This window comes from Ambystoma mexicanum, chromosome 2q (genome assembly GCF_040938575.1).
Source record: "Ambystoma mexicanum isolate Mex_15411 chromosome 2q, UKY_AmexF1_1, whole genome shotgun sequence".
Taxonomy (NCBI): domain Eukaryota; kingdom Metazoa; phylum Chordata; class Amphibia; order Caudata; family Ambystomatidae; genus Ambystoma; species Ambystoma mexicanum.
Window position 1 is genome coordinate 1,112,242,070 of NC_090924.1, and position 26,802 is coordinate 1,112,268,871.

The 26,802-nt window shown below is 43.9% G+C and overlaps 1 protein-coding gene across 1 annotated transcript in view; it reads left to right on the forward strand.

Moving 5' to 3' along the window:
- Positions 1-26,802, forward strand: part of LOC138569976 (probable acyl-CoA dehydrogenase 6) — a 908,321-nt gene that overhangs the window by 88,434 nt on the left and 793,085 nt on the right. The window contains exon 2 of the mRNA XM_069648472.1: positions 11,572-11,692. Within this exon, the coding sequence (XP_069504573.1) occupies positions 11,572-11,692 (121 nt within the window). The remainder of the gene's footprint in view (positions 1-11,571; positions 11,693-26,802) is intronic.

Below are 26,802 nucleotides of genomic sequence, written 5' to 3' on the forward strand. Positions count from 1 at the left end.
TTGGAGCCTTGGGGGATGCCACAGGTAGAGCTTCTTGGGAGAGGAGAAAGTGCCCAGGATAACCTGGGAGGGACTGTCCGTGAGGAAGGAGGTCAGCCAGTCCCCTGCCAATCTGAGATACCTAGGGTATCGTGGAGCCATTTTGTGAGGATGGAGTGGTTGACTGTATCAAATGCAGAGGAGAGATGGAGTAGAATGAGAACAGCAGGAGAGTTAAATCCAGAGATGCAAGCAGTTCTTCACAGGTTTTCAGGAGAGCAGTTTCCATGCATTTGGATGCTCGAATCCAGACTGATGGTCGTGTAGGAAATAAACCAGCTCAGTAGGCTGATTCAGTTGGTGAAGGACCAATTTCTTCCGGAGTTTCCCAAGGAAGGGGGTGATGGAGATGGGGCGATAGTTAGCCGGACATGAGGGAGCGCCAGAAGTTTTATTTTTCGGAGGTGATGCACAAGTGAGTGCTTCAGGGAAGATGGGAAAGACCCAGTAGCAAGAGTGATAAAGAAATCGGCATCTGTTTAAGCCTTTTGAATAGGAAGAGTGAGGTCATTTATATCGCACAATAAACAGGGGGCGTGTGTGCACCCTAGGCGAACACCTTATTTGTTACCTCCATAGTCCTATCTGACAAAAGCAGTGGTCTCTTTGCATTTATCCACATGATCAAAAGCTGTTTTAAAATCAATGAACACTAATATATGTATATATTTTTAACAGAGCAAAACCCTTGAAATTCAGCAGATGTGCGAAGTCATGACAAGCTTAACTCAGCACGTTCCCATTGACATCCCTATAATTCCATTTTGTATGTCATTGTGAATCCCAACTCTTATAATATGTATGTGCTAATGGGGTTTGCAATGGGAGCGCGCCGAGTTAAGCTGGTCAATGCGAGTTTTCTTGGTGTTTTCAAGGGTTTTGTTCCGTTAAATCTGCTCAACTTATCTTCACTTAAAGTTTATTCAGTGAATTACAAGGGTTTTGTTCTACCTTCTGCTGTGTCCACCTGTACATATTCCCCCTATGTTTCTTTTAGACCCACTAGGTGGCCGCAGTCTTTGGCCAATATACATGTATTTTGGTCCCACTACCCAGGGCCTTTGGCCTTGCCTCCTGTATATTTTAAAACACTACTGGGCCACTAGCCAGGGCCTTCGCCCTTAGCCAGTGAGCATGTCCTTTGGCCGTGCCCACTGTATATTTTAAAACACTAAAGGGCCACTAGCCATTGCCTTCGGCTGTGGCCATAGAGCATGTCTTTCGGCCGTGTCCACTGTCCATGTTACCCCAATATGCTTCTTTTGGACCCACTCTACATGACTCTTGATCAGACTAGTGAGGGCCTTAGGTACTATCCAGTGAGCACGGCCTCTGGCCGTGTCCAATCTACATTCGAAAATGCTAAAGGGCCACTAGCCATGGTCTTTGGCCGTGTCCACTGTACAAGTTTCCCCAATATGTTTCTTTTGGACCCACTAGGTGGCCACAACCTTCGACCGTGGCCACCATACATGTCTTTTGGGCAGAATAGCCAGGGTATTTGGCCCTTGACAGTGAGCACGGCCTTAGGTCATACTGCTGTATATTTTAAAACACTGCAGGGCTCCTTAGTCATGGCCTTCGACCATGGCCAGTTTCCTTTCGGGCATGTTCACTTTCCACCGCCACCTCACTGTAGATGAATAAATATTGTTTTTGTAACTAATCCAATTATTTTTTTTACTTTTTTCCCATAACCAGTTTATCTTGATAATGCACTATAAATATCAGTGGTTATTGGTAGCCGCCTGCGGTTATACCTCGGTTATCCATAAAGTGGAAAAAAACATCTTCCCTGCATTCCCAGGCATTCATCAAGTGCCTCCCTCCATCCCTTAACTTCCTTTTCTGCCCCTTGACCACTCTCAATACCTCCAACCTCCCCAACACTTGCAGTTTCATGTGACGCACTTAAATTCCCGATTGGATTTTCTTTCAGAACCTGTTTTTTTTTTCTTGTGGTCCCCACCCAAATATTGTTTTTTGAATCGTGCAACGGGTTAAAATATTAGTTGACGCATTGCATTATCTGTCACTTTAAATGCCTTTCTTTTTCGGCGCTGCACCTTACATGTTTTGTTGGGTCTTACTATTAACATACAGAATCTCCTGAAACAGATATCCTGTGAAACAAAGGAATCATTTTGCAGGGTCCCTAATAGACTTTTACAAGTTTCACAAGAGTGTGCATTGCTGTGCCAGGTCAAGGTTCATGGTTTGTGCATACATCTGTTACTCTGGAATTGCCATTCCTGTTGCTATCAACTCCATTCCAGTGAGGTCATACAGCTAAATGTAAAAGAAATAGGCCTATGCAAGTCCTGAATTTGGAATGCATTTCAGTTTTTATTCTTGGCTTTTCCTTACAAGCCTTTTATTATTCTGTGCACACAGATGCGTCTATCTATCTCTTTTAATGGCTTAGTCATTGATTAATGGTGAGATCTGTTTTACAGTAAGCTGACCGCTGTTGTGTCTTGACTGTCGTGTGGCCAAAGAGTCCTCTGTCCACAAGTGCCGCACAGGGAGAATCAAAGTCACTCTCTGTGCAGCCTTTGAGGCCACAGGTGGGAGATGTTCCAGAACTGCGGTACTCGTGGAACCCCGAACCACTGTAAAGGAAACACCGGTTAAGTGTCAAGCCAAAACAGAATCAACAACCAATCAACAAGTAAGTGGAACGGTCTTACCAAAAGGCGTCTGTGGAGTAGCGGTTGTACCTATGGGGAAGGTTCCGGGACCGAGCAAGGCTGTTCTCTCAGTATGTAGCGATCCCAGCAGTGTTGCAAGTGCCAGGCCCACCTGATGCCAGAATCCGCACAAGAAGGGCGGAACGTAGTAGGAGTCCGTGAAGCAGTCCGTGGTCGTAACAATGATCCAAAAGCAAGTACCAAAGCCAAGGGTTATCCGTTGCCAGTCCGTGAAACAAATCTGAGGTCAAGATCCAAAAGGTAAGTAGCGCCGTACAGGAATCCTAAGAAATAGCTGTGAAGCACCGAAGCACCGCAACGCAGCCGTTTTTATACTGGCGCTGCTATTTCCTCCCGGTCACATGACCCACGAGCGCATCACGTGAGTGTAGTCCAGAAACACGTGAGCGGAAGGCGGCGATCATGTGACGCGGAAGAAGCCGGTCTAGCAGCCGCCACGGAAGACGCCAAAAGGGTAGACGTCTCCGCGGGCAAACAGCATGCTGACCCAAGCTTTGTGGCAATCGGCGCCGTGGCAACTGGGGCGAAGAGAGAACCTGTGAGTCCCGGAACCGGGCAAGAGGGCGAGGGGTGTTCGGGGCACGGGGATGAGGAATGGGACCCCCAGAGGGATGAGTGGAGTGCGTGACAGAGCCCCCCCAAAGGCCCACGACCCCGTGGGCACGAAGGATGGTCCCTATGGAACCGCGCCACCAAACGGGGAGCCTGGACATCAGTAGCCGGGACCCAGGACCGCTCCTCAGGGCCATACCCTGACCAATCCACAAGGTACTGGAGACACCCCCTAGAGACACGGGAACCCAGAATGGCAGAGACCTCAAAAACATCCGGAGTGGACAGAGACACCGGGGCCACAGGAGAGCGAAGCCGTGTGGGAGCGGGACAGGGCTTGAGCAGAGAAACGTGGAAAACAGGGTGAAGCCGCCAGGAACCCGGGAGAGCAAGTCGATAAGACACAGGGTTGATAACACGAGTAACCGTATAGGGACCCACAAAGCGAGGTAGAAGCTTGCGACAACCCACCAGGTGCAGATGTCGGGTGGATAACCAAACACGGGATCCCACAGTGTACAACTGGGCCATCACCCGTTTCCTGTCCGCCTGCGCCTTCATGGACACCTGGGCCTCGACAAGATGAGTCGAGACCTGAGCATGGACGGAGGCCAGGTCCCTAACGCATGCAAGGGCAGCCGGATTGGCTGAAGTAGGCAAGTCTGTGAAGGGCAGAACACGAGGGTGCTGACCAGAAAGTACGTAGAACGGGGAGAAACCAGTGGAAGAATGGACAGCGTTGTTATACGCGAATTCCGCAAGATGCAACACGCGCAACCAAGAAGACTGCAGCTGTAGGGTCAAACAACGTAAGTACTGCTCCAGCGTCTGGTTCAGTCGCTCGGTCTGGCCGTCCGTCTCAGGGTGATATACTGAGGAGAAGCAGACGTCCATCCCGAGCAACCTAGTCAGGGCCCGCCACAAACGTGAGGTGAACTGCGAACCCCTGTCCGAGACGAGAACTGAGGGAAGCCCAAAAAGACATTCTCGAAGAACAACCGGGCCAGTGTAGGCGCCGAGGGGATGCCTTTACAAGGGATAAAACAAGCCATCTTAGAAAAGGAATCGATGACCATCCACAAGGTATCGAAGCCCCGGATGCGGGGTAGGTCAGTGACGAAGTCCATGGTCAGGGTGTGCCACGGTTTGGGAGGGACAGGTAAAGGAAGCAAGAGACCCACAGGGCGACCCCTGCGGTGCTTACACTGTGCGAAAACAGCACATGCATTGACGTAAGATTCAACATCTTTTCTCATAGACTGCCACCAGCACCACCTTCTCAGCAGCGCCAAAGTGCGTTTCTGACCAGGATGACCATGAACCGGGGCGTCGTGAGACCATTCCAAGGCCATATTGCGGGTGTCTACCGTGGACATGAATAAACGATCAGAAACAAAGGGGAGACCATCGTGAACCACCAAATCCCAATCGGACAACTGGCCTGGGTGTGAGGTAACCCAATCCCGTATCACGTCAAGTAAGGGCAGGGTTGGAGTACACAAGCAAACCACCTTGCCGACGTCTAGAAGGGTGACTGGAAACGTCGGCAAGGCCACCCCCCCCGGGGAACGTGATAAGGCATCGGCTTTGCCATGGGTATTACCCGGACGATGTTTGATCACAAAGTCGAAGGCCGCAAAGAAGAGATGCCACCTGACCTGCCTGCTGTTGATACACTTCAAAGATGCCAGGTCTTGTAAGTTCTGGTGATCGGAATAAACTGTGACACGGTGCTTAGCACCCAAGAGGTGATGCCTCCAAACGCGGAATGCGTCCATGACCGCCAGTAGTTCCTTTTCGGTCACAGTATAGTGGGATTCGGCATCTGTGAATTTACGGGACTGGAAGGCCACAGGGTGAAGACGACCAAAGGTAGGGCAAGTCTGTGATAATACAGCACCTAGGGCAAAGGATGAGGCATCAGCCTCCACTATGAATGGCAGTTCTGGGTCTGGGTGCTTCAAGGTGGGGGCAGTAGTGAATGATGTCTTTAAAGCCTCGAAGGCCTGTTGATGTGTGTCCGTCCATAGAAAGGGTGTGCGAGGGCTAGTCAGGGAAGTGAGGGGAGCCACCAAAGAAGAAAACCCAGAGATAAATCGCCTGTAAAAGTTAGCGAAACCAAGGAAAGACTGGAGCGCCTTCAAAGAATCGGGGACCGGCCAATCCAGCACCGCGCGAACCTTGGAATTGTTCATGGCTAGCCCTCCAGACGAGATGTGAAAACCAAGAAACTCTACGGAGTCGGCATGGAACTAGCACTTCTCGGGTTTGGCAAACAAGGAGTGCGTCCGTAGACGAGACAACACTTCCCTGACGTGCTGTACGTGGTCCTTCATGGTCTGGGAAAATATCAGGATGTCATCCAAGTAGACCACCACAAAAACGTCCAGGACGTCAGAGATGATGTTGTTCATGAACCTCTGGAACGTGGCCGGAGCGTTGCACAAACCGAACGGCATGACCATATACTCATACAAGCCATAGTGAGTACAAAAGGCGGTCTTCCATTTGTCCCCGGAACGCACACGAACCAGATTGTAGGCACCGCGGAGGTCTAATTTGGAAAACACAGTGGCGTGTATGAGACGGTCCAACAGGGGCGTGATTAGTGGAATAGGGTAGCGGTCTTTCTTGGTGATGGCATTGAGTCTGCGGTAGTCCACATAAGGCCGTAAGTCACCCTCCTTCTTAGGAACGAAGAAAATGGGACTCGCCGCCGGGGATGTAGAAGGACGTATCTGGCCCAGACGGAGGGACTTTTGGATGTACTCCTTGATGGCTAGATCCTCAGTAGGAGACAGGGAGTAGATACGACCTGTGGGGATAGCGCTGTCCGGAACCAGATCTATCGGGCAGTCGTACTGGCGATGTGGTGGTAGGACTTCTGATGAACCATGGTCGAACACTTCCAGATAGTCTTGGTATTGGGCCGGAATGAGTGTGGAGACTAGTCCAACCGTGTGGTGTTCTGTGGAGGGGACAACGGGATCCTCTAGAGATAATTGAGCCACGACCCCCAATGCTTGAGCGGGTGTCTCAATGCTGGTGGCTGCGGTTAGGCAGAAGTGTTGACAGAGATCGGATTCGAAATGCACCGAACCCTCTTTCCAGTCGATTAAGGGGTTGTGCTCCCGTAGCCAGGGTATTCCCAATATTACACCGAATTGGGGCATTGAGATGAGATCGAAACTCGGGGTCTCCCTGTGTATTGCTTGTATGGTCAAGAGCATCGGGGCGGTCTGTTGTTTGATCGGTCCGGAGACCAGAGCAGTCCCATCCACTGCCTGTACTGGTTCCAGCCGGGTTTTGGCTAGAAGAGGTAGGTTCAGGGTTTGGGCCAGCGTGATGTCCATGTAATTACCTGTAACCCCGGAATCTATGATGATCGTAACCGGGTGTGTGGTGTCAGGTGTGGGTTGTAGAGTGGCCTGCACATATATGGGTCTGATGTGACCGAAAGCAAACACGGTTCGGGGTATGACAAGGAGCGCTCAACCCGGTCCCCGAGTTTAGGGTCGAGCACTCCAAAAACCTGATGGTTTCAGCTTGGGGCGACGGGGACACTCCTTCACGTAATGGCCAGTTAGACCACAGTAATAGCAAGCATTGTCCACCCTCCTACGTTCCCTTTCTATGGGTGTGATCGGGCTCCTGATGCCCCCGATTTGCATGGGTTCGGAACTGGTGTTTGAGGGGGCCGAGGTGGAAGGAGATGGGGCAGTGGTGTGCATGAAACCGGCCTCAGCCCTACGTTCAGAACATCTGGCAACCAATTGCAGAGTTAAATGGACTAGATCATGGTAAGAGGTCGGTAAGGAGGGAACAACCACAAGGGCATCCTTCATGGCGTTGTTTAAGCCGCGATAATACACAACAGACTTTTTGGTTTCAGGCCAGGAAGTCTCGGCTGCAAGCTGATTGAACTTAGTGATGTATTCGATTAAAGACCACCTACCCTGCCCGAGGCCCTGGAGTTCCAGGTCTCGGGACTGGACTTTATGGCGTGTATCGAACACGCGGGACATCTCAGTGACCAATAGGTCAAAATCGTAAAGGGCTGGGTTATCGTTTTGCAGGAGTGGATTGGCCCAGGCAGCAGCAGTGCCTGCTAAATGAGAAAGAGTAAAGGCTGCCTTGGAGGTGGAGTCCGGAAAGGCCATGGGTCTACACAAAAAATGCAACTTGCATTGATTCAGGAAGGTTCTGAATTTGCCGGGATCCCCATGATACCTCTCAGGGGCGGCCAAAGGAAAAGGAGAGGGCAGTACTACGGGGATGGGGTTAGGAATGGGTGGAACGGGAGGTTGGACAGGCGGGGGGCCTGGTGGGGTATCCCCAAATTCAGCATCTGAGGGTAAAGGGTGTCTAGCACTCTGGATGGTATCCAAGCGTTGGTGAATGGCTGCATTTGCTGCAGCCATGTCCGCACGTAACACGGTTATGGCCTGAACCATAGTGGTCAAGGGGTCATCCGCAGCTCCCTCCATAGCTACACGACAGGATGGCTTCACAGTCTGTTGTGTCTTGACTGTCGTGTAGCCGAAGAGTCCTCTGTCCACAAGTGCTGCACAGGGAGAATCAAAGTCACTCTCTGTGCAGCCTTTGAGGCCACAGGGGGGAGATGTTCTTCCGGAACTGCGGTACTCGTGGAACCCCGAACCACTGTAAAGGAAACACCGGTTAAGTGTCAAGCCAAAACAGAATCAACAACCAATCAACAAGTAAGTGGAACGGTCTTACCAAAAGGCGTCTGTGGAGTAGCGGTTGTACCTATGGGGAAGGTTCCGGGACCCAGCAAGGCTGTTCTCTCAGTATGTAGCGATCCCAGCAGTGTTGCAAGTGCCAGGCCCACCTGATGCCAGAATCCGCACAAGAAGGGCGGAACATAGTAGGAGTCCGTGAAGCAGTCCGTGGTCGTAACAATGATCCAAAAGCAAGTACCAAAGCCAAGGGTTATCCGTTGCCAGTCCGTGAAACAAATCCGAGGTCAAGATCCAAAAGGTGAGACAAAAGGTAAGTAGCGCCGTACAGGAATCCTAAGAAACAGCTGTGAAGCACCGAAGCACCGCAACACAGCCGTTTAAATACTGGCGCTGCTATTTCCTCCCGGTCACATGACCCACGAGCGCATCACGTGAGTGTAGTCCAGAAACGCGTGAGCGGAAGGCAGCGGTCATGTGACGCGGAAGAAGCCGGTCTAGCAGCCGCCACGGAAGACGCCAAAGGGGTAGACGTCTCTGCGGGCAAACAGCATGCCGACCCAAGCTTTGTGGCAATCGGCGCCGTGGCAACTGGGGCGAAGAGAGAACCTGTGAGTCCCGGAACCGGGCAAGATGGCGAGGGGTGTTCGGGGCACGGGGATGAGGAATGGGACCCCCAGAGGGACGAGTGGAGTGCGTGACAACCGCTGCATTTCTTTTCTTGGGAAAGCTGAGCCCTGTATAAGCACACCTCTCTGATGAAACCAGAATTCAAGCCAAATTGACCATGTCGAGGTTACCAGGAGTAAGGGTAATACAATTGTAATGTGCGGGCATATCAACAGAGGTATAACTCAGTCTATATAATGTATAATGCACAATATGTCCATCTCTTTGAAGAAAATTAAAATTTAGTGTGCATAAATCTGAATATTCTTCATGTAACAGCAGCATTACTACAGTAACTCATTTTACATTCAGTTTTTGGAGTACATTTGTTTTCATTGCATTTACACTGTTACATGATATAAATGTCATTCAGATAGCAATACTTGTTAATAGTTTCAAAGAAAACCTCGCAAATTTCTATTCTGAGGACTGCTTCTCCTTTTTGATGTTGGAGGGAGGCATCATTCTACAATGATAACGCAAACTGTGTCAATTTGTATGTACATTGTGTTTGAGTCCATGGTGCAGAATATTTATTCATAATGTTTTTTTCCGTGTGTGAAAGTTTGTGTGAATTTCAAAGAAAATGTAGTGAGAACTCCCTGTATTCTTTGGAAGTATTGTGGGTGAGTTTCTTAGCATTTGTAAGCTAGGGCACCACTTTTAATTATTTGATTTATTATTACAACCACAGGATGTTCAGAACCTACTACACAGATAATCCGTAATAAGGGCTGAACACACAGGAGTTATCTGAACAGTACTTAAGAGCTGGGCGGGATGTCGGCCAGGTCAAGGGCTGAGTTTGACTTCAAAGGACTCCAAGATATCCTTGCAGTTTTAACCAAATTAAATGTGTACCTGGCTGATGAACAAGTGCTTTTTTCATTGGGAAAACATGTTCTGGTTTAAGGTTTAACATTGTTCTAAGCCCAGAGTTCACCTCTTAACAAGGAGGTCTTCTATTAAAAGTAAAATATGGATGATCTGTTCCAGATTTTTTACTTCATGGACGGAATAATCATTAGAAGATTGTAATAGACTTGGCCTTGATTGTCATCAACTATGGTCCCTTTAAATTGTATATTTCTAATGAGAAACTTGGCAGATAGTATTTATTATGGAATTTCTGAGTATAACTGATGGCTATTTCAATATAGATTATGAATGATATTTTCATTTATAGAAGGCATTACAACCAATCACATACCAACTCACAGGGTACTGCTTGTTGGAATGAAACTCTGCCAAATGAGCTCACGATTCTTCCTCTTATTCTTATCCTCTAGATTCTTACTGTAACTGTATTGTTAAAAGAAGGAAAGTCTGTAAATCCGCAATGCCTCTCATGACGCACATCCCCATATAAAAGTACAAGCAAAGTTTGCTCGTTAGGTTGATGGGTATCAGTGTGTTTGTAGACTAGTAATAAACACATAACCCCAAAAGAATAAACCAATTGTTCTCTTTAGGAGCCCTTTCGCCCGCTGTACTACACCACAATTATGAAGATCCTAGTATCAAAACCGTCTCAGTTCTTTCTCGGTGACAGTCATGCAGATTCAGGTATCCTGTATTATTTTAGTTCTTCATCTATTCCCTGAACAGTACCTTGTCGCAGGCTGCTTTTCTTCCATATTGGACTTTATTCTCCCTTCGCTTGCCCTAACATGTCCTCCACCTATGACCCACACCCACGTCAATGGTCCCTATTGCGCCCCCCCCCCTAATTGCTGTATGTCTGCCCTGGATGCTGATGAGTCTGTCTTTCATGTTTTGTTCCCTCTGACATTCACATGTCATTTGTGGAGATTTAAAAAAACACCTTGCTTCATTATTCTTAATTTAGTCTTGCTAGAAAAAAAAGATCTATTAGTTTGCATGGCCAATGTGAGGTGTTTCTTTGCTTGCTAACGTTTGTAGCAGTAACATGTCAATGGAAAGCAGGTTATTAGGCCGTGACTCTTTTCACAATAATATTCAAACCGCATGGAAGATTTCATGTAAGAAGAATTCTTTTTGTGTAACCTTTTTTACCAGCATCTTTCTTTTTCTTAAATCGAAATTGATGCCCTTTAATTTTTGTTGGGTTCTTTGGTTTCTTCAGAGCAGAACGCCTTTTTCAGGACATTCTCCCTCCTTACATTGCCTGCTATTTATGACCAGTCTGACCAGTGATGTGGTGTAGATGTGACCTGTTCTGTCCATGGAGGAGTTGTACTTGTTAAAGTGGGCGCTTTCTAGCTATCTGGGTATTGTGGAAAATGGTTTGTCTCTTCTTTCATTTTAAGATGCCTGGTGGCCCAGTTTGCTGCTGATGTTGTAACAACGGACTTCCCGTGATTTCTGGTCCTCTCTCTGGCTTTTGATGGGTTCCCTCACTATGTGGGATCCAGACCGAGTGGCTGAAGCCCACAGAATTTCCAGTCACCTACAGAGTTTACTTCTGCTATGTGTGGACATTATTCAGCTTTCCTTTTTGCTGGAAGGTTGCAACTTCTAATTTTCAAACATTCCAGAAAGCACGAGCACAGGCCTAATTTGTCATGCACCGTTTCCGTTTTTCTACTAGAGGGCCCTGAATGAATAGATGACTCCTATTCAAAGCTTCACAGTTTTTTTTTCTTCTTATAATCAAAATATGATTTGAGAAAGAGATGGGGGGTCTGTTTTTACAAGGAATGTTTAAGGACCTTTTATGACCTCGTGATTTAGCTGAGGCAGCATAGCTCTCATTTCCTTCTTGTGCTTCCAAGCCATGCAACAATCGTTCAATTATTCCAAAAGTATTCTTAATTATAATCTGCAATGATTACATATTATTTGTTCGGATGAACATAAGATTTTTTCGGGTATTCTAGTGTGACTGATTTTCTTGTATTTCTTTTACCATTCTTAAGATCATTGACAAGGAGATTAATCCTTTTGTGGACCAGTGGGAAGAAGCCGGAGAATTCCCTGCACACTCATTGTTTAAAATCCTGGGCCAGGCCGGTTTCCTTGGAGTAACCAAACCAACAGGTGTGAGAACGTTTTTTTTTTCTAAAGATTCTGCTGTAATGTGGTTGAATCCTGGTATTACATTACATTCGGAGAGAAGAACAATCTTTGTTTGAGAAAGCATATTTTGTTATTTTGACATTGTTCCACTTTAGGCGAGGGTACTAACTATACTGAACCTATGTACATAAAGACATGAACCGACTACCACGTTTAGTTGCTTGGTTTCGTGGAATTTAGTAGATTGGCAATTATGTTTTCAGAAATGGCCCAAAATGTCGCCCTCACAATTGCGACAGCCGAAATGGCCGACTTTTTGTAAACACCCCCTTTACACCGCATATATATTTGGGGGGTATGGGACATTATAGTAATATGGGGGAATGCGGTGGGGGGGGTCTCCCCCTGCACATCTATGCGGTGTAAAGGGGGTTTAATTAAACAATTTGTTTTTTAAAAGTTGTATTTTCTGCCATGGCAATTATATGTGGTCGCAGTGATCACATAGATCCATGTTTTCTAATCTTGGTCACCAGCACTTGATGGATTTCATATGTATGACTAAATATGTATCTTCTAGAGACATAACTTACTCCTGTCACTTAAACCAGCCTTGTTCTCTTATAAATGTAAATTCTTTTCTTGCCTCGTGTCCCACTATAATCTTTCAAAATCTTGTTTTCAGATTTGGGCAAAATGAACTTTAGAATATGAATATACTGCCAATTGATATATTTGCTATTGAAGCAATCTGTTTCTCTTTTTTTTTTTTTTATCTTTAAGGAATTTGATTTTATTTGGTACAGAAGTATACCATTACAGTCTATATGAACTCTCAATTGTGTAACATAGCCTTAAGCTCATAGAATACATTTCATATATAAAATACTTAAGCATAATTAGTACCCGGCGAGAGTCAAGCAGAATGCAACATGCATTCTGATTGGCTCTCGCCGGGTCCTTACCTGGCCGAGAATCCTTCGATTCTCGGCCGGGACTCCAGCTGCCTTGTCCTTGGCAAGGGGGCGTGACAGCCCCTCAGCCAATGAGGAGGCTCGAAGCGGGGCCATCCCTGTTCCGAGCCTCCCCAGGGTTGAGAGACTGCCTCCGCCCCCCGCTGGGGACTCGGGTAAGCTTTATTTTTTTTTTCCCTCCCCTCCCTCCTCCCTACCCCACTTACCTTCTTGCTCCTGCGTCCCTGGTGGGGGACGATGGCAGCCTCCGCAGTGTGGAGACTCCGTGCCTCCACACAGCTGGAGGCTTCCATCGTTCCCTGGCAGGGACGAAGGTACGTTTTTATTATTTATTTATTTTTTCTCCTCCTTCCCGCCCTCCCAACCCCACTTACCTTCTGCTTACTTTTTTTTTTTGGGAGCGGACGTGCTGTCCCGAAACGGCGCAGCTTTTCGGGACAGAAAAAAATGCTTTTAGTGCCCCGGTCACGCATATAATGTGGGCCGGGGTACTAATAGCAATATGACCCTCGCAGCGGGGGCATTACCGACTCAGGTAATGCCCCCGCTGCTCGGGTCATATTGCTTAAATATAACATGAGATTCATTAACTTTGAAGACAACTTACAATTTAGTAGGTAGGATATAAAACAGTATGAAAGCTCATAGCATGTGAACTAGTTGCTCAGAACTGGGAAGTGAAGCGAAAGAGGGTGAATATGGGAGTAGGAAAGTGGGGGAATAACAATAAGATTTTTCAAACAGGATAACGGGGAAATATCAATACAGTTGGAATGAGGACTAAACAATACATCAGTCAGATAAGTTAAGCACTTGTATTATTTAAGTAATAAACAAACAGATGCCATCTTCTATCATGTTTGAATGAGATTGAGGGTGAATTAGCCATACATTTCTCAATTCTATGAACATCACATATATTATTCCACCAACTTTTTCACAAGGTTTTGGTGAAATCCTTCCAATTAGATGTAATTAAACGTATTGTAGAAGTATAAACAAGTCAAATATAACCAGCGATTACTTTGTTCTGCCGTCATTAAGGGCTAAACTCCCCAGTAGAATATTCAAATTCAAGGTAATATATATCTTAAAGATCTGTTGAAGGGAAGTGCAAACATGGTTCCAAAGTGTATTTGCCATAGGACAGTCTAGAAATGGCTAAAGGTTCCAGAAGCTTGTTGACATGACCAACATATATCGTTATCTGCCAATTTAGATAGGAATACTTTGTTGGGAGTAATAAATACCCTATGCATAAAGAAGTAGAGGGTTTGGGTCAAATTCATTGAGGAAGATAGTTTTGTACCACATTGGTTACCACAATTCATTGCCAAAATGTGTTCCATAATCATCTTCCCGTTGCAATTCAGATGACCATAAATTATTAGGAGATCTAACAGACCTTATGACTTTGTAGATATGGGATGCGTTTGTTTCTTCGGGGGAATCTATGATGCACATTCTAGGAATGTCGACAAGTAATTTCTGGGAATCATTCCTACTGCTGGCATCTAGGCAGGCATTCATTAAATTAAGGTAATGACTAAGAGGGAATGCTGGTAATGAGAATGTATTTTCAAACTCTTGTTTAGAGAGGTGGTTGCTTTCTGCAATTATCTGATCAATACATTTTACTCCATTTGTTAAGCCAAACTTTGCGGAAAATAGGCCTATCATTTATGGTTATATGTTTGTTACGCCACATAAAAGGTGGTAAAAGGGGGTGAAGGCACCAGCAGGTTTAATAATCTGATGAAATAGAAATCCTTCAACTAGGAACTAAGACATAATGTTTTGGAGAAGCCCAACTTGGATCCACTGAAAAGATAATATATCTTTAATATCAATTGGTAAAACAAGAAATCTTTCAATAGTTAGCCAGGTGTGTAGGTTGATGTTGTTATTATGGGCAAACCAGTTTCTGGCTAGTTTGAGAACAAAGGCTCTATGATCATTTTTGAAATTGGGGAAATTAATGCCCCCTTTTACATAAGGATATTTCAATTTGCTGGCATCAATTATTTTCTTTTTCTTAGAACCACATAGAAAGTTGATAAGTATCTTGTCAATAGACTTGAAAAAAGAGGAGGGCAAAGGAAAGTGAAGCATTTGTAAATCATACCGAATGGCATGTGTAAACATCATTTTGATGGCCTCTAAACTTCCATACCAGGACAATTATAATGGAGACCATGTAGTTTTGCAATCATTTAGGTTTGGTTGTAATTTTTGTAGGTTGATTTTAACCATTTAAGGCTGATGGGAGGTAATTGAGATACCAAGGTAATCAATCGAACTAGGATTCCAACTAAAACCCAAGGGGGCAAAGTCTTCTTTAATACAGTAGATGTTGAGGGGAAGAATTTCGGATTTGTCCTTGTTCAACTTGTATCCCGCGTACTGAGAAAAAACATCAATTGTATCTAGTAAGTGTGGAAGTGTTGTGGCTGGATTTTCAAGGAAGATAATTGTCATCCGCATAGGCAGCTAATTTAAATTCAGAGCTCCCACATTTAATCCCAGTAATCTTTTTATTTGTGCGTATCGATTCCAAGAGTGGTTCAAGGGCAAGTACAAATAAAATGGGTGATGTGGGACATCCTTGTCTGGTACCCTATGAATGGGGAATCTAGGAGAACATTGTTAATAAAAATCTTTTTGGCTCAGAGTATAACAGCTTAACTAATTTATTATAGCCATCCCCAATGCCATGCCATTTAAGAGCTTGAAATAAAAAGTCCCATTCAACGCGGTCAAAAGTTTTTTCCGCCTCTAGTGCAATTGCCATATAGGGTTTTTGGGATGATTTTACTTATGATTTTGATGTAGGAGGTTCATGAAAAGTCTAGAGTTAGCTGATATAATTCTACCTTTGACAAATACAATCTGGATTCATTAATTTGTACATATAATATTCTATTCTATTAGCTAAGATCTTTGCACAAATGTACAGTGAGTTAATTATATTGGCCTGTAATTCTTGGGTAGTTTGTTATATTTATTTTGTTTGAGAAATGGGATCAACAGTGCCTCCTGTAAAGGTGCCTTGTGATTTGTCAACTTTGGAAAAGAAATGGCAGAGTGACTCAAGCTTAGAGGAGAGGGTAGAAGAAAAATGTGCAAAGAAATCCATGGAAAACCTGTCTGGGCCTGGGGCTTTACCTTTTTTAATAGTTCTATTGATTTCATTAATATGAATAGGAGTATCTAGGCTACTTAAGTCAATATTAGTCGGGTTGTTATGTTTCAAGCGATCAAAAATGCAATTAATTGAAGTTAAGGCTAGTGATAGTATGATCAGAAGAATATAGGTTTTCATAAACTTTTGTAAAACATCTTGAATATCCGTATCAGAAGTTACTGCTTTACCTACATAATTTTTCATAGCCATGGATCTTGGTTCTTTCTTTTTTAACTTTAATATATGAGGTTCAGGCTTTACCTGCTTATTGGATGACTGATAGATTTTGGATTTGAATTTCAGAAGCACCCCACATGCCTGTTCCATGTATTTTCTGTTTATAGAGAAACTGAGAGTTGGGATTTGTTTTAGCAAGGCCTGAGGTATTTGTCTCGGGGGGAATAGCTCAGCGGCAACGTGCTCACCCTGGAAGCAAGATGTGTTCCATGTATTTTCTGTTTATAGAGAAACTGAGAGTTGGGATTTGTTTTAGCAAGGCCTGAGGTATTTGTCTCGGGGGATAGCTCAGCGGCAATGTGCTCACCCTGGAAGCAAGATGACACAGAGCAACACAGGTTTTATTCCCGGGCCCACGCTTGGAAACCTCTGGGTATTAAGCTTGTTATAAATAACCTAACATATCATATCATCCAGCATTATACCTTTTCTCCAGAGCTCGTAACTCTATGTATAAGGCGTCTAAGTCTTTCATGACCTCTTTCTTTCGGCTACATATGAGATATGTCCCCTTGAGGCTTCTTTATAGGCATCCCAATTATTGGTGGTGGAGGTGTCCTCATCTTTATTAATATGGAAAAAGAAGTGATGGCATTTGAGAGTTATCATCCTGAAGGAGTGAGTTGTTGAATCTCCATCTACTTGTGATTGCTAGTACATCCCAATTCTATATTATTGATTACTGGAGAGTGGTCAGATATTAGTGAGCATTCAATAGAGGAATCTATTATTGCACATACTAGGGATTTGGATACACAAATATAATCAATACGTGATACCGAGATATGAGGAAAGGAATGAAAGGTGAAGTCTTAGTCAGTTGGATGAACAAACCTCCATGAGTCAACAACACCAATTTCTGCCAGACATTTTGCAAATTCAGTATGGGATTTCCTGCATTTGCATTGACATGGGGATTTCCTATCTAGGAAAGGGTCAATAACATTATTAAAATCTCCACAGATTATGAAATTCAGGAGATCTGCTTGCAGGATCATCTGCATCATTTTGCTCCAAAACATAGGATCAGGATTTGTGGGCCCATAAATATTTAGAATTGAAAGTTGATTAATGAGAGTTGATTAATAATTTAGCTGAAACCCATCTGCCACATTTTTCTGCGTTTTTATGTAGAATCTGGTATTTGGCACCCTTCTTGATTAGGATCTCAACTCCATTATGTTTACGATCAACATGGCTAGCTAATACCTCACCCACCCAAAACCTCTTAAATTTCATGGATTCCTGTAATGATAAGTGGGTCTCATGCAATAGTTGGTTTGAATCTGTTGATATGAGCCAGTGCCCTTTGCCAATTGGGCTAATGAGACCTTTAACATTCCATGTCATGCATCTCAATTCCATAGTCTAGGTGAGAGTAATAATAGTAATATAATGGAAGATAAACATTTAAAACCTGTCCATAATTTAAATTGTGCCTGTTTATCCAGACATGTACGGATTCTGGAAGAAAGATAGGGTTCCGAGAGTTGTTATATAATGGAAAAAATTGATATACAAAAACAGAAGACCTTTTTAAAAAAACAACATTGCAACTTCTGATAATGGTGTTTTATCAAGTAGGAGTTTATAGCTGGATGGCATTTGAGATATTCTCAAGCCAATACGAATGAGGAAATGAAATAGAGCAATATAAAAAGCTCAAAGATCAGTCACAATTCCAAGCGCCATAAGGGGGTGTAAGCGCATCCTCTGTAGGGTGAAGCAGCAAGCAAAAGCAGACAAAAATTCAGCTCTGGGAAGACCTTAAGTTGAACTGTTCCAGAGGGATGATTATTTCAAGAAAGTTCCTTTTGAAGCGAAGCGTAAGGTAGAAGCCGAAGGGGAAGGAAGAAAATAGTGTGACTGGCGTTGCCAGTATCCATCGCTTCCATCTTTTGGATTCTTATGTAGTTCTATAAATTGGCTGGGTCCTAGAATGAAGATGTTTTTCCATTAATGGTGATTTTGAAAGTGCAAGGATGGGTCAGACTGTATATAGCATTTAGTTGCTTAAGTGCAGAACGATAAGAGAGTAGGTCGTTCCTCAGGTGAGCTGTAATTTTGGACACATCTTATGAGATGAAAATCCTGTGGCCATTCCAAAGTAGGTGCTCCATTACTTTAGCTTTCTGTAGAATCAATTGAGTTGAGTATATTCAAGGAGCAGAAAAAGTATTGTTCTTGGTGCAGTTTTCACATATGACTCTCCTTTTAGGTCCAATTCTATGTGCCCTTTGAATATTCAGGGCAATAGGAGGCTGTAGATTCAAAATGTTTGTAAGGGTTTTCTTAAGAAAGGGAGCTACATCATCCCCTTCCACTCCTTCAGGAAAGCCAAAGATGCGCAGATTGTTTCTGCGATTTCCGTTTCCCAAGTCTTCCTTTCGTTTCTGAAGGGTAAGTATGGATTGTTCCATGTGAGAAACTTTTGTGGCAACATCTTCAGCCACACTAACTCTCCTCTCGACCTTTTCGATTCTGTTCTCTAAGCTTATCCATCTTTTGTCTAATTGTTGAAGCTTGGTATTTGTGGTTTCCATAAAGGGCTTCAGTGCTCTTATTTCCATTAGAATAGTGTCCATGTATGATTGCAAAATCTTTGGTTAGGAGGATGGGAGTCACCTTTTGGTCTTCTAAAGGTGGCTGTTTCCTTATTTGTAGAGCCCTTTGCTTGATTTCTTTTGTAAGGCCATTTTAGGAAGTGGATTAGGGCTCCGCAAGAATGTGATAGTGCACCAAAAATGACCAAGATGTTGCTTATGATTCAATAGGATACTGGTTATTTGCAAAAGACAGCCATTGATGAGATGACAGAGATGGTCACAACAAGTACAGCTCAGCCAAAGAAAGAAACAGTTGCTTCTCTTTTATAAGAGTTTACTGGCAGAGATGTCATGTATTATATGTCTGCTCATGTAACAATTGTGAGAGGGCATGTATTCACACCAGCTCAAAAAACGGACGCTGAAAGCTGTTTTTTAATTTTACTTCATTTAATGCCATCTTTGAGGAAATCCAATTTTACTTCATTTAATGCCAGCTTTGAGGAAATCCTTACTTTAGCTGAAGCACAAAAGGTTCATAGTACCTTAATTGCTGAGCTTATAGTGGAGGAGGATGTTATTGGTGTATGCAGTCATTAATATGAATAAACTTCTTCATGAAAGGGATTCTAATACAGTGTGAGACGTCCGCGTTCTGTAAGAAATCATATTGGCTGCTTGTGTTGTGGTCGAACGTCGTACCTCGGTGGAGAAACGGGCCGTGTCAAACTTTCAACGCGACCCGACGTGTCTGACAGGAAACTCGGCGTTCCTCCTACTTGACGCTGCTGCGTCGCGGCCTCCCGCTGGTTCGGGTAAAATATCAGCCGGAATGCAGAAGAAAACTCATGGCACTTACCAGGACCAAGGTATTCGGTAAGTGAGGTTGTTTTGTGAAACAGAAGTGAAGTAAGTGCCTCTCTGGTGATTAAGAATGATAGCGAAGTGGGAGCTCTGGATCAAGTCACCATTTCCAAGTCTGTGTAGCCTGCAATCCAGTTCTGAACAGCCTCCTCACCAACTCCAGGGAAAGCCCTGGCATTCCAAGTTCAGGAAGAATATCGCCTTCCTCCCAAATATGTTCCAAGTAATGGGGGCATAGCTGGATCACTGGCATGCTCTAATACAGAAGGAGCAGCACCAATAGGCGTGGGGCAGAACTCGCTGCACTCCTGGCCGCACACAGGATACAGAGGTTGGATGGCTTTGCTGCTGACAGACCTGCTGTGACATGGACTGTAGCTGAAGCCAACCCAGTTCCTAGCACCCACAGCTCACATAACTAGTAGGAAAAGGATGCTCTTTAAGACTGCAGCCGTAGTCTGCATTCCACCCCTTCAGTTTCCGTTTTCAACTCTCAGCCAGTGTAACGATGTATGTTGATCAAATAAATTTACAGAGACTAGTTGCAAAAGCAAGGATTTTTAATCTTCTTGTTACAATTATGTATAGGTAAGCCGTTAATTTTCATGGGAAGAATATACATGCACACTGGCATGTATCTTCTCAACTAGTACTTCCTCAGCTGTCATTCCTGGAATGCTCACAACCCTCACTCACTGCATTCTCCACACCAGCACAGTCCACAGGATCTGGTAAAGCAGTGACAAAAGGCTGTGGGCTCTAAGGCTACAATTTGGCTCTATCCCGCAGGGGGGGTTGAAGACCCTGATGTGGTTCCAGGTCCTTCTGGAACAGGCTGAACAGCAATTTTTGGAATAACCCCACAATGTTGTACAAGTCCATCAGCAGTGGGTTTTGCCTCAGGACATCTGCATGCAGGTAAAGAGGAAGTGGTGGAATCGGCATCCACCCTTGTTCCAGAATAGATTTGAGGACTTGGGCATGGATAGGATCATGGCAGCACCTGAGGTCTTGGTTCCAGGTGTAGCAGTTCCAGGAGGATTGGTTCTGAAGGAGACAGTGGGCAACTGCATTCTGCAACTCCTAGATGCATAAGCCAAGGACAATCATCCTATGCACTTGACAGCTGTCTGAGTGGTGAGTAAAGCCAGGTTGGGGATGTACCAGCAGGGCTGCAGCACCAACTTCTGTTGGTGTACCTTTACGTACACATGGTTTCCAGGCTGCAGAGGATGACACTGACCAGTCGCCGGTTCAGGTAGGGCAATTCTCAGCTGTGAATGAAGAGAACAGATTTCACAAGGGCCTTACAGTAATTCAAAACCTTCCTGTCTTTGAGCTGGCGATTCAAATAGTGTGCAGACACAGGAATGGGAAGTACCAAGGCACATAGGACACCCTGTAGGAACTACACGAGGAGACAAGCCATGTTTCTTATGAGAGTTATTGAGCATGTAAGGGCAGGGCTTCTGGCCACTTGAAGCCTGTTTATTTTTGCACACCTAGAACAGTTTGATTTTGAGATTACTGTTATGGGGTTCAACTGTTCCACTAGAGTGGTGGTAGTGAGTGCAGTGGAATTGTTCAGAGATATTTAGGTCTTGCAGATATCTGTGTAAACCTGACCAGAGAAATGGATCCCTCAGTCACTATCTATAATAAAAGGTAGCCCAAATCATGGATTAATATTAATCAAGAACTTCTTTGCTACAATGACAGCATCTGCCTTTCGGTCGGGACAGTCTTCTACCCATCCAGGAAAAATGTCTATGCCTACAAGACTGAAATCATAATTCAAACATTTGGGGAGCTGTATGAAATCCATCTGCACATTCAGAAAAGGACCTTCTGGAACCATATGTGCAGATGACAGGCTTCACTGTGCTTTTCCCACATAACAAGCTAAACACAAATAAATTACTATAATCTCTAAGCAGCAGTGGGTAATCTCAATCATGGCCCCTTTACCCGAGTGCACGATAGAATGCGCTAGTCTGGCACAATGAGGTAGGATCGCTCAAGGCGGTAAGAGGCGGCCATCAGGGGAGAACAAAAGTGAATCAGAGTGCAATTTACAGAATATTCTCAACCAAAGCTCCTTCTCTGTCTTGGGTGCTTGATCTTGCAGCACAGCTGGAAAGCAGTACAGTTGTTGACTGTTGAACTGAAACACAGAGAAGGACCTAATTAGGAGCCAGGGCTCCATTAAGAGAGTTATGGCCAGATTATATGTAATTTAATGTAATTGCACTTGTATAGCATCGTTCATCATTGGAATGGTCCCACCATGGTCCCGGTGCTCGCATATGCTTGGTGGAGCCCGGGATCTAACCCAAAGGGACGGTCCAAACCTCATTAGGTAAGAATTTTATGAACAAGTGCAATAATTCAAGTTTATGATGCGCAGTATTAGATGAGTATACACCACAACTATAGACAGTGTAATGAACGGGATATATGTAAATCGCCAAATGAAACGGCAATGAGTATTAATGATTTGCAGGTTTGAGAGGCTATATTAGAGACATTAACCTACCGAACTTATTGGCGCTTGAACTTAGAAGATGCCTATAGGTAAGAACATAAGCAGATGAAATAAATTGTCATGGGCTAGATAATGTAATTGTATATGTGGCATTTGAAACGGCACCAGTTCAAAACGATATAATATCACATTTCAGCCCTCTCAAGTAACAAGACACAAGATTGGAATATACCAGATGGATGCTGGAGGCAATTTGGCACTCTGTGAAGGGGCTTTCTAATTGACAGGGGTAAGTGACCCTTTAGGAAGCCTAATGGAACCTACCTATGGAAATTGACATTTAACAGTGCAATATGATTAAATGTAGTTATACATTTCCACACAGGTACAAATACTCTGATAAAGCTGGTAAGATACACCCATGCATGTGGTAATCACGCTAAGGGTGACACTTTTGTTCAAGACTCGCCAGAGAGAATGACTTTTGTATAAGTTAAGTACACTCACCTGTCACCAACATTGACACATGTCAATTATAACGGGATCTTTGATTTCTCAGACCTGGTGTAGAAATGGTGGGGCTCTACGCGGCAGACCCAACCAATGACTGATTACCCTTCTTTTCACGTATATCACTAAGTATAACTACTTTCTTATATTAATAAGGAGCATTGAGCATAAGAATACTAAATTACATGTATCATTTTGCAATGTCCAATTCCAATGGAGCATGTTTATTTCCTTTATGTTCTCAAAACATGCCCTTTTTTGGTACATAACATTTGAAATGTATCCTTTGAAAATAATGATGTTCATTGTTTTTAACATTTTGATTTGCTTCAGTTTGAATGGTAATGCTGGAATTACCTCTTTTTACCTTCATCATTTTCTGAAATACCAAATATACTATTATGCAATGTATATGACCGCCTTGAGGACAACAATTTGTCGAAACGCGTGTCGGCTGTGAAGTACAAGAAAAATAAGTACCAACCTGATATACTGATTTCCTTCCTAAGTTCATGATACTAGTGAATTGGCGATCTTTGAGGTGAAGGTCACATTGCCAGTATAATAGCACCATATATAGCAATCAAAAGAAGATGTTAGGAGGAATCCCTCTCAGTACTGACATTGCAGCTAACCAATTTAATAAGTGCCTAACTTATGCTTATACCTCCACCTAACCCTACCTGTAGAATTGCATTAATGCTATCTTGGGTCAGGGACAAAATGTCTTACCAGGCTTTTTTTTATTGGAGGAAGCAGAGATTTGCATGGACTGCGAGTGAGCACAAATATTAATTTTCTAAGTAATGACTCAATTGCCTAGCATTTCGGTGCTGGACTGTCCAGGTGGGTGGAACCAGACTGATATGCAAATGCATATTTCTTCTCTGTGAAAGGTACAGTGAGCTAAAACATGGTTTTAGACCCTCCCAAGTGGGAACCTACCTAGCAAACAGGTTATTTGACGGTGTTCGTTCTCAGTAGAGGTGCTCTAAGACCTTTTCTTCAAACATTTCACAGCTACAATATGCATGTTTTTCTGTTGATCTGGGGGGCAGCCATTGTTTTTAAATCCAACGTGAGTTTAAACCAACAGAATACCTTCCCTTTTAATTTATTCTTACCAGACTGTTGTCGAGACTGACCGATAAAGTATGGCAATAGATGGCAACAAATTACATTTGTTTACCAGCTTCAACCTTGTCTGTCGATTCTTCAGCACAATTCCCTCAAATCTTCATCACGCAACCCATTGATACCCCATTCAGATTACTGTCTTACCTTCTACTGTACGGTCTCTGCATAACCAATGTGAGCTCATCAGTTCTCACGGTTTGCTGAACACTGGTGAATCTGATGTTGCACAGCACCAATTGAGACAAATATTTGTCGACACATACCCCATTGTGGTAATAAACATCTTCAATGGCAAAAGCAGCAACGAAGCAAATGCACATCAACAAGGCAGGTGGCCACAAACAAATACCAACACGAACATGGTCCTTCCCAAAACACAACACTTTTTATTCCTTATTCCTTTCTTGACACACTGAATTCTACAAGAGGGGCATGCACAACAGAACTCATTAAGATAACAGAAGGAGGCCCAAAAGAGATGTGAAGCTGTATCATTACAAATGATATATGGCACCTTAATCTAGCTTCGACTTCAGAGCAGTGCCATCTAGTTGCAACTCTGCCAGAGTTGTACAATGGTTGCCTGTGAAATATACAATTGGTCACAAAGTTCATATGCCTATGGTCTTTGAATGTGGGCCAGTCAGAGCTCTGCTAATGTAAGCCCTCAATGAGCACAGATCCTTGTTGCGGTTTATTACACAGTCGCACGCAAGTCAGGGTCGCCTTCCCCTCACAATGAATGAAAGATAATTTATTAATTTAAGTCAAGTTAGAACAGATTACATCTACCACCAAAGCTGTGGCAACACAAAAACAAAATAACCTTTTGTTCCGTACCAACACAGAGAGAACACTAGAACATGCAGTTACACGTGTTTCCCTTTGCATCACCACCCGCCCCCCCCAACACAAGCAAAGAACAGTTCAAGGCACACAATGAAAAGGAATGCAAATCAAATTGTGCTTTTCTCCCAGCAACCCTCACCCTGCAAATATCCACTAGGCTCGACTCTTTTGAATGGAAAGCAGTGGCAGGGAGTGGGAACACAATGGGAAAATGGCTTTCTGGGTAGTGCTCACAGAAGCATTCTGGGGGACAGAAAGGAAATGGGAATTTTGTTTTGCAGCGCACAAAGGTAAAATCGGTTTTGAAATTGTTTAGCACCACTGCTATGGGAATAAATACAAAGAAATGGGGACTTCAAGTAACACCAGGGATGTCCAACTCCAGGTCTTGAGGGTACAATCCATACTGAGTTTTCAGGATGACCCTCATTAATATTCATGAGCTAAATTTGCATTCAATGATTTTAAATGTATGCAGATTTTTCCTCATGAGTATTAATGAGGGATATCCTGAAAACCCATCAGGATTCCGGATCTCGAGGCCCAGAGTTGGACAACCCTGATGTACACAATGGACAGACAGGGCTTTGGGATATTAGTCGGCCGACAGTGGGAAAATCGGATTTTGGAGGATTTGATCACAGAACCAATAGATGAGACAGAAATGCAAGGGGAAAAATGTATTTTGCTATACCTGACAATAACACACCGGGCTTTAGGGTTATTATCAGAACAGAATGGGAAATCGATTTTGGGATGTTTAGTACATTTGCATTGTGAGAAAAAAAATGCATTTTGGGAATTGTCTTTCTAGAGCTTTGTTCTGCAGATCACTATGGGAACACAGGGACATTTCCGTTTTTACCTTGCTCCATGGGAACACATGGACAATTTCATTTTTACTTTACACCCTGCGCACACACATGGTAGCAGGGCTTTCTGGGATTAATTCTTGTGGCAAATCTTTATACCAGATCCCAACACACTGGGAAAAGATTGTTGGTTTTGAATGCCAACAATGCAGTTCCCATGAATTAAATGGGGGAATTCATTGATTTACTTTGATAAATATGCTAAGGATCTACACAGACAACAGGGGAAATTTTAATGGGGGAAATAACTAAAACAATGCTTGAAAAATATAGGGCTTATACAATCTATGACTTGGGATAGTTCTACTTACAGGAGAGGTCTGGACTCGGCCTCAGGGAGAGTCTGGGCACACTGCTGGGGCAGCATGGGGTCAGTAAAGGATTTCCTGAGTCCTCCAAGGGTCCCAATCAGTCTCTGTCTCCACTGCAAGATTAGGCCTCTCTCTGCTCGGATGTTCTCACCAGATTTCGGTAGCAGGCCACCTCTTGGAATTAGTGGGAAAAGTCTAGCTCTGAGGCAAGCTGGCTTAGTTATGGGGCAAATGACATCACTAATTCCTACGGTTGGGATTGATTAATGTTCACTACCCCACTCCCACCTGTCTGCTGATAGAACAAGAGGATAGGGGAGTGCTTTGGGACAGCTAGGGGAGAAGAGAACTTCATCCCACTTTGACAGTTGGGCTCGGTCTGCATTAAGACTTGAAAATCTCACCACATGGCAAATACCCTTGACATGTATGAATCCATTTTTGAGCACTACATTTTAAAACAAATAAAATGAGACTACTCTGGACTCTGCACACCCTTCCTGTGCAGAGATACAGTTTTTCCTAATTTACTCAGGAACCTTATCAGTGAAAAATATGCCGCTTTTACGGGCGTCATATTAATCATAATTGGCATGCTTTATCAAATTTTCGCATCTCGGGTAAACACAAGGCGGCCCAAATCACATTTTCATTAATAACTTTAGTTGTGTTTATCCCACCAAAATTGTTTTAGCATGGTTCGAAGGGATCAACTGTCACCTTTAATAAAATCCTAGAATGACTGTTGTGCGATGTATACTGTCAGTTGTACACCATAACAATAATGTTTATAAAGGAAAGACATGTGGAAAGAATGTCATCCATGGGGGGCTGCACCCCACATATGAAACCACAGTCCACCCGCAATGGGATGTCAGAATTGTGTTTAGAAGCTGCAGCAAAACGGAGGTCATTTCATGTGTAAAAATAAATAAAATGTCATTTCATGTTTCCTCCAAAGTGACAATCTGCAAAGCAAAATGTTCACAAAAACCATTAAAAGTGTGAATATGATGTTCTTATCTAACCGCTGTATGCAAGGGACAAATTAGTAGTGACACTTATATGTGCCTTGTTAGAGCTTATTTAAAAGTAAAATGTGAGTTTAAAGGGCAATTTGGTGCTGGGTGCATGAAAGTACAGTCTTCAAAAATGAAACTGC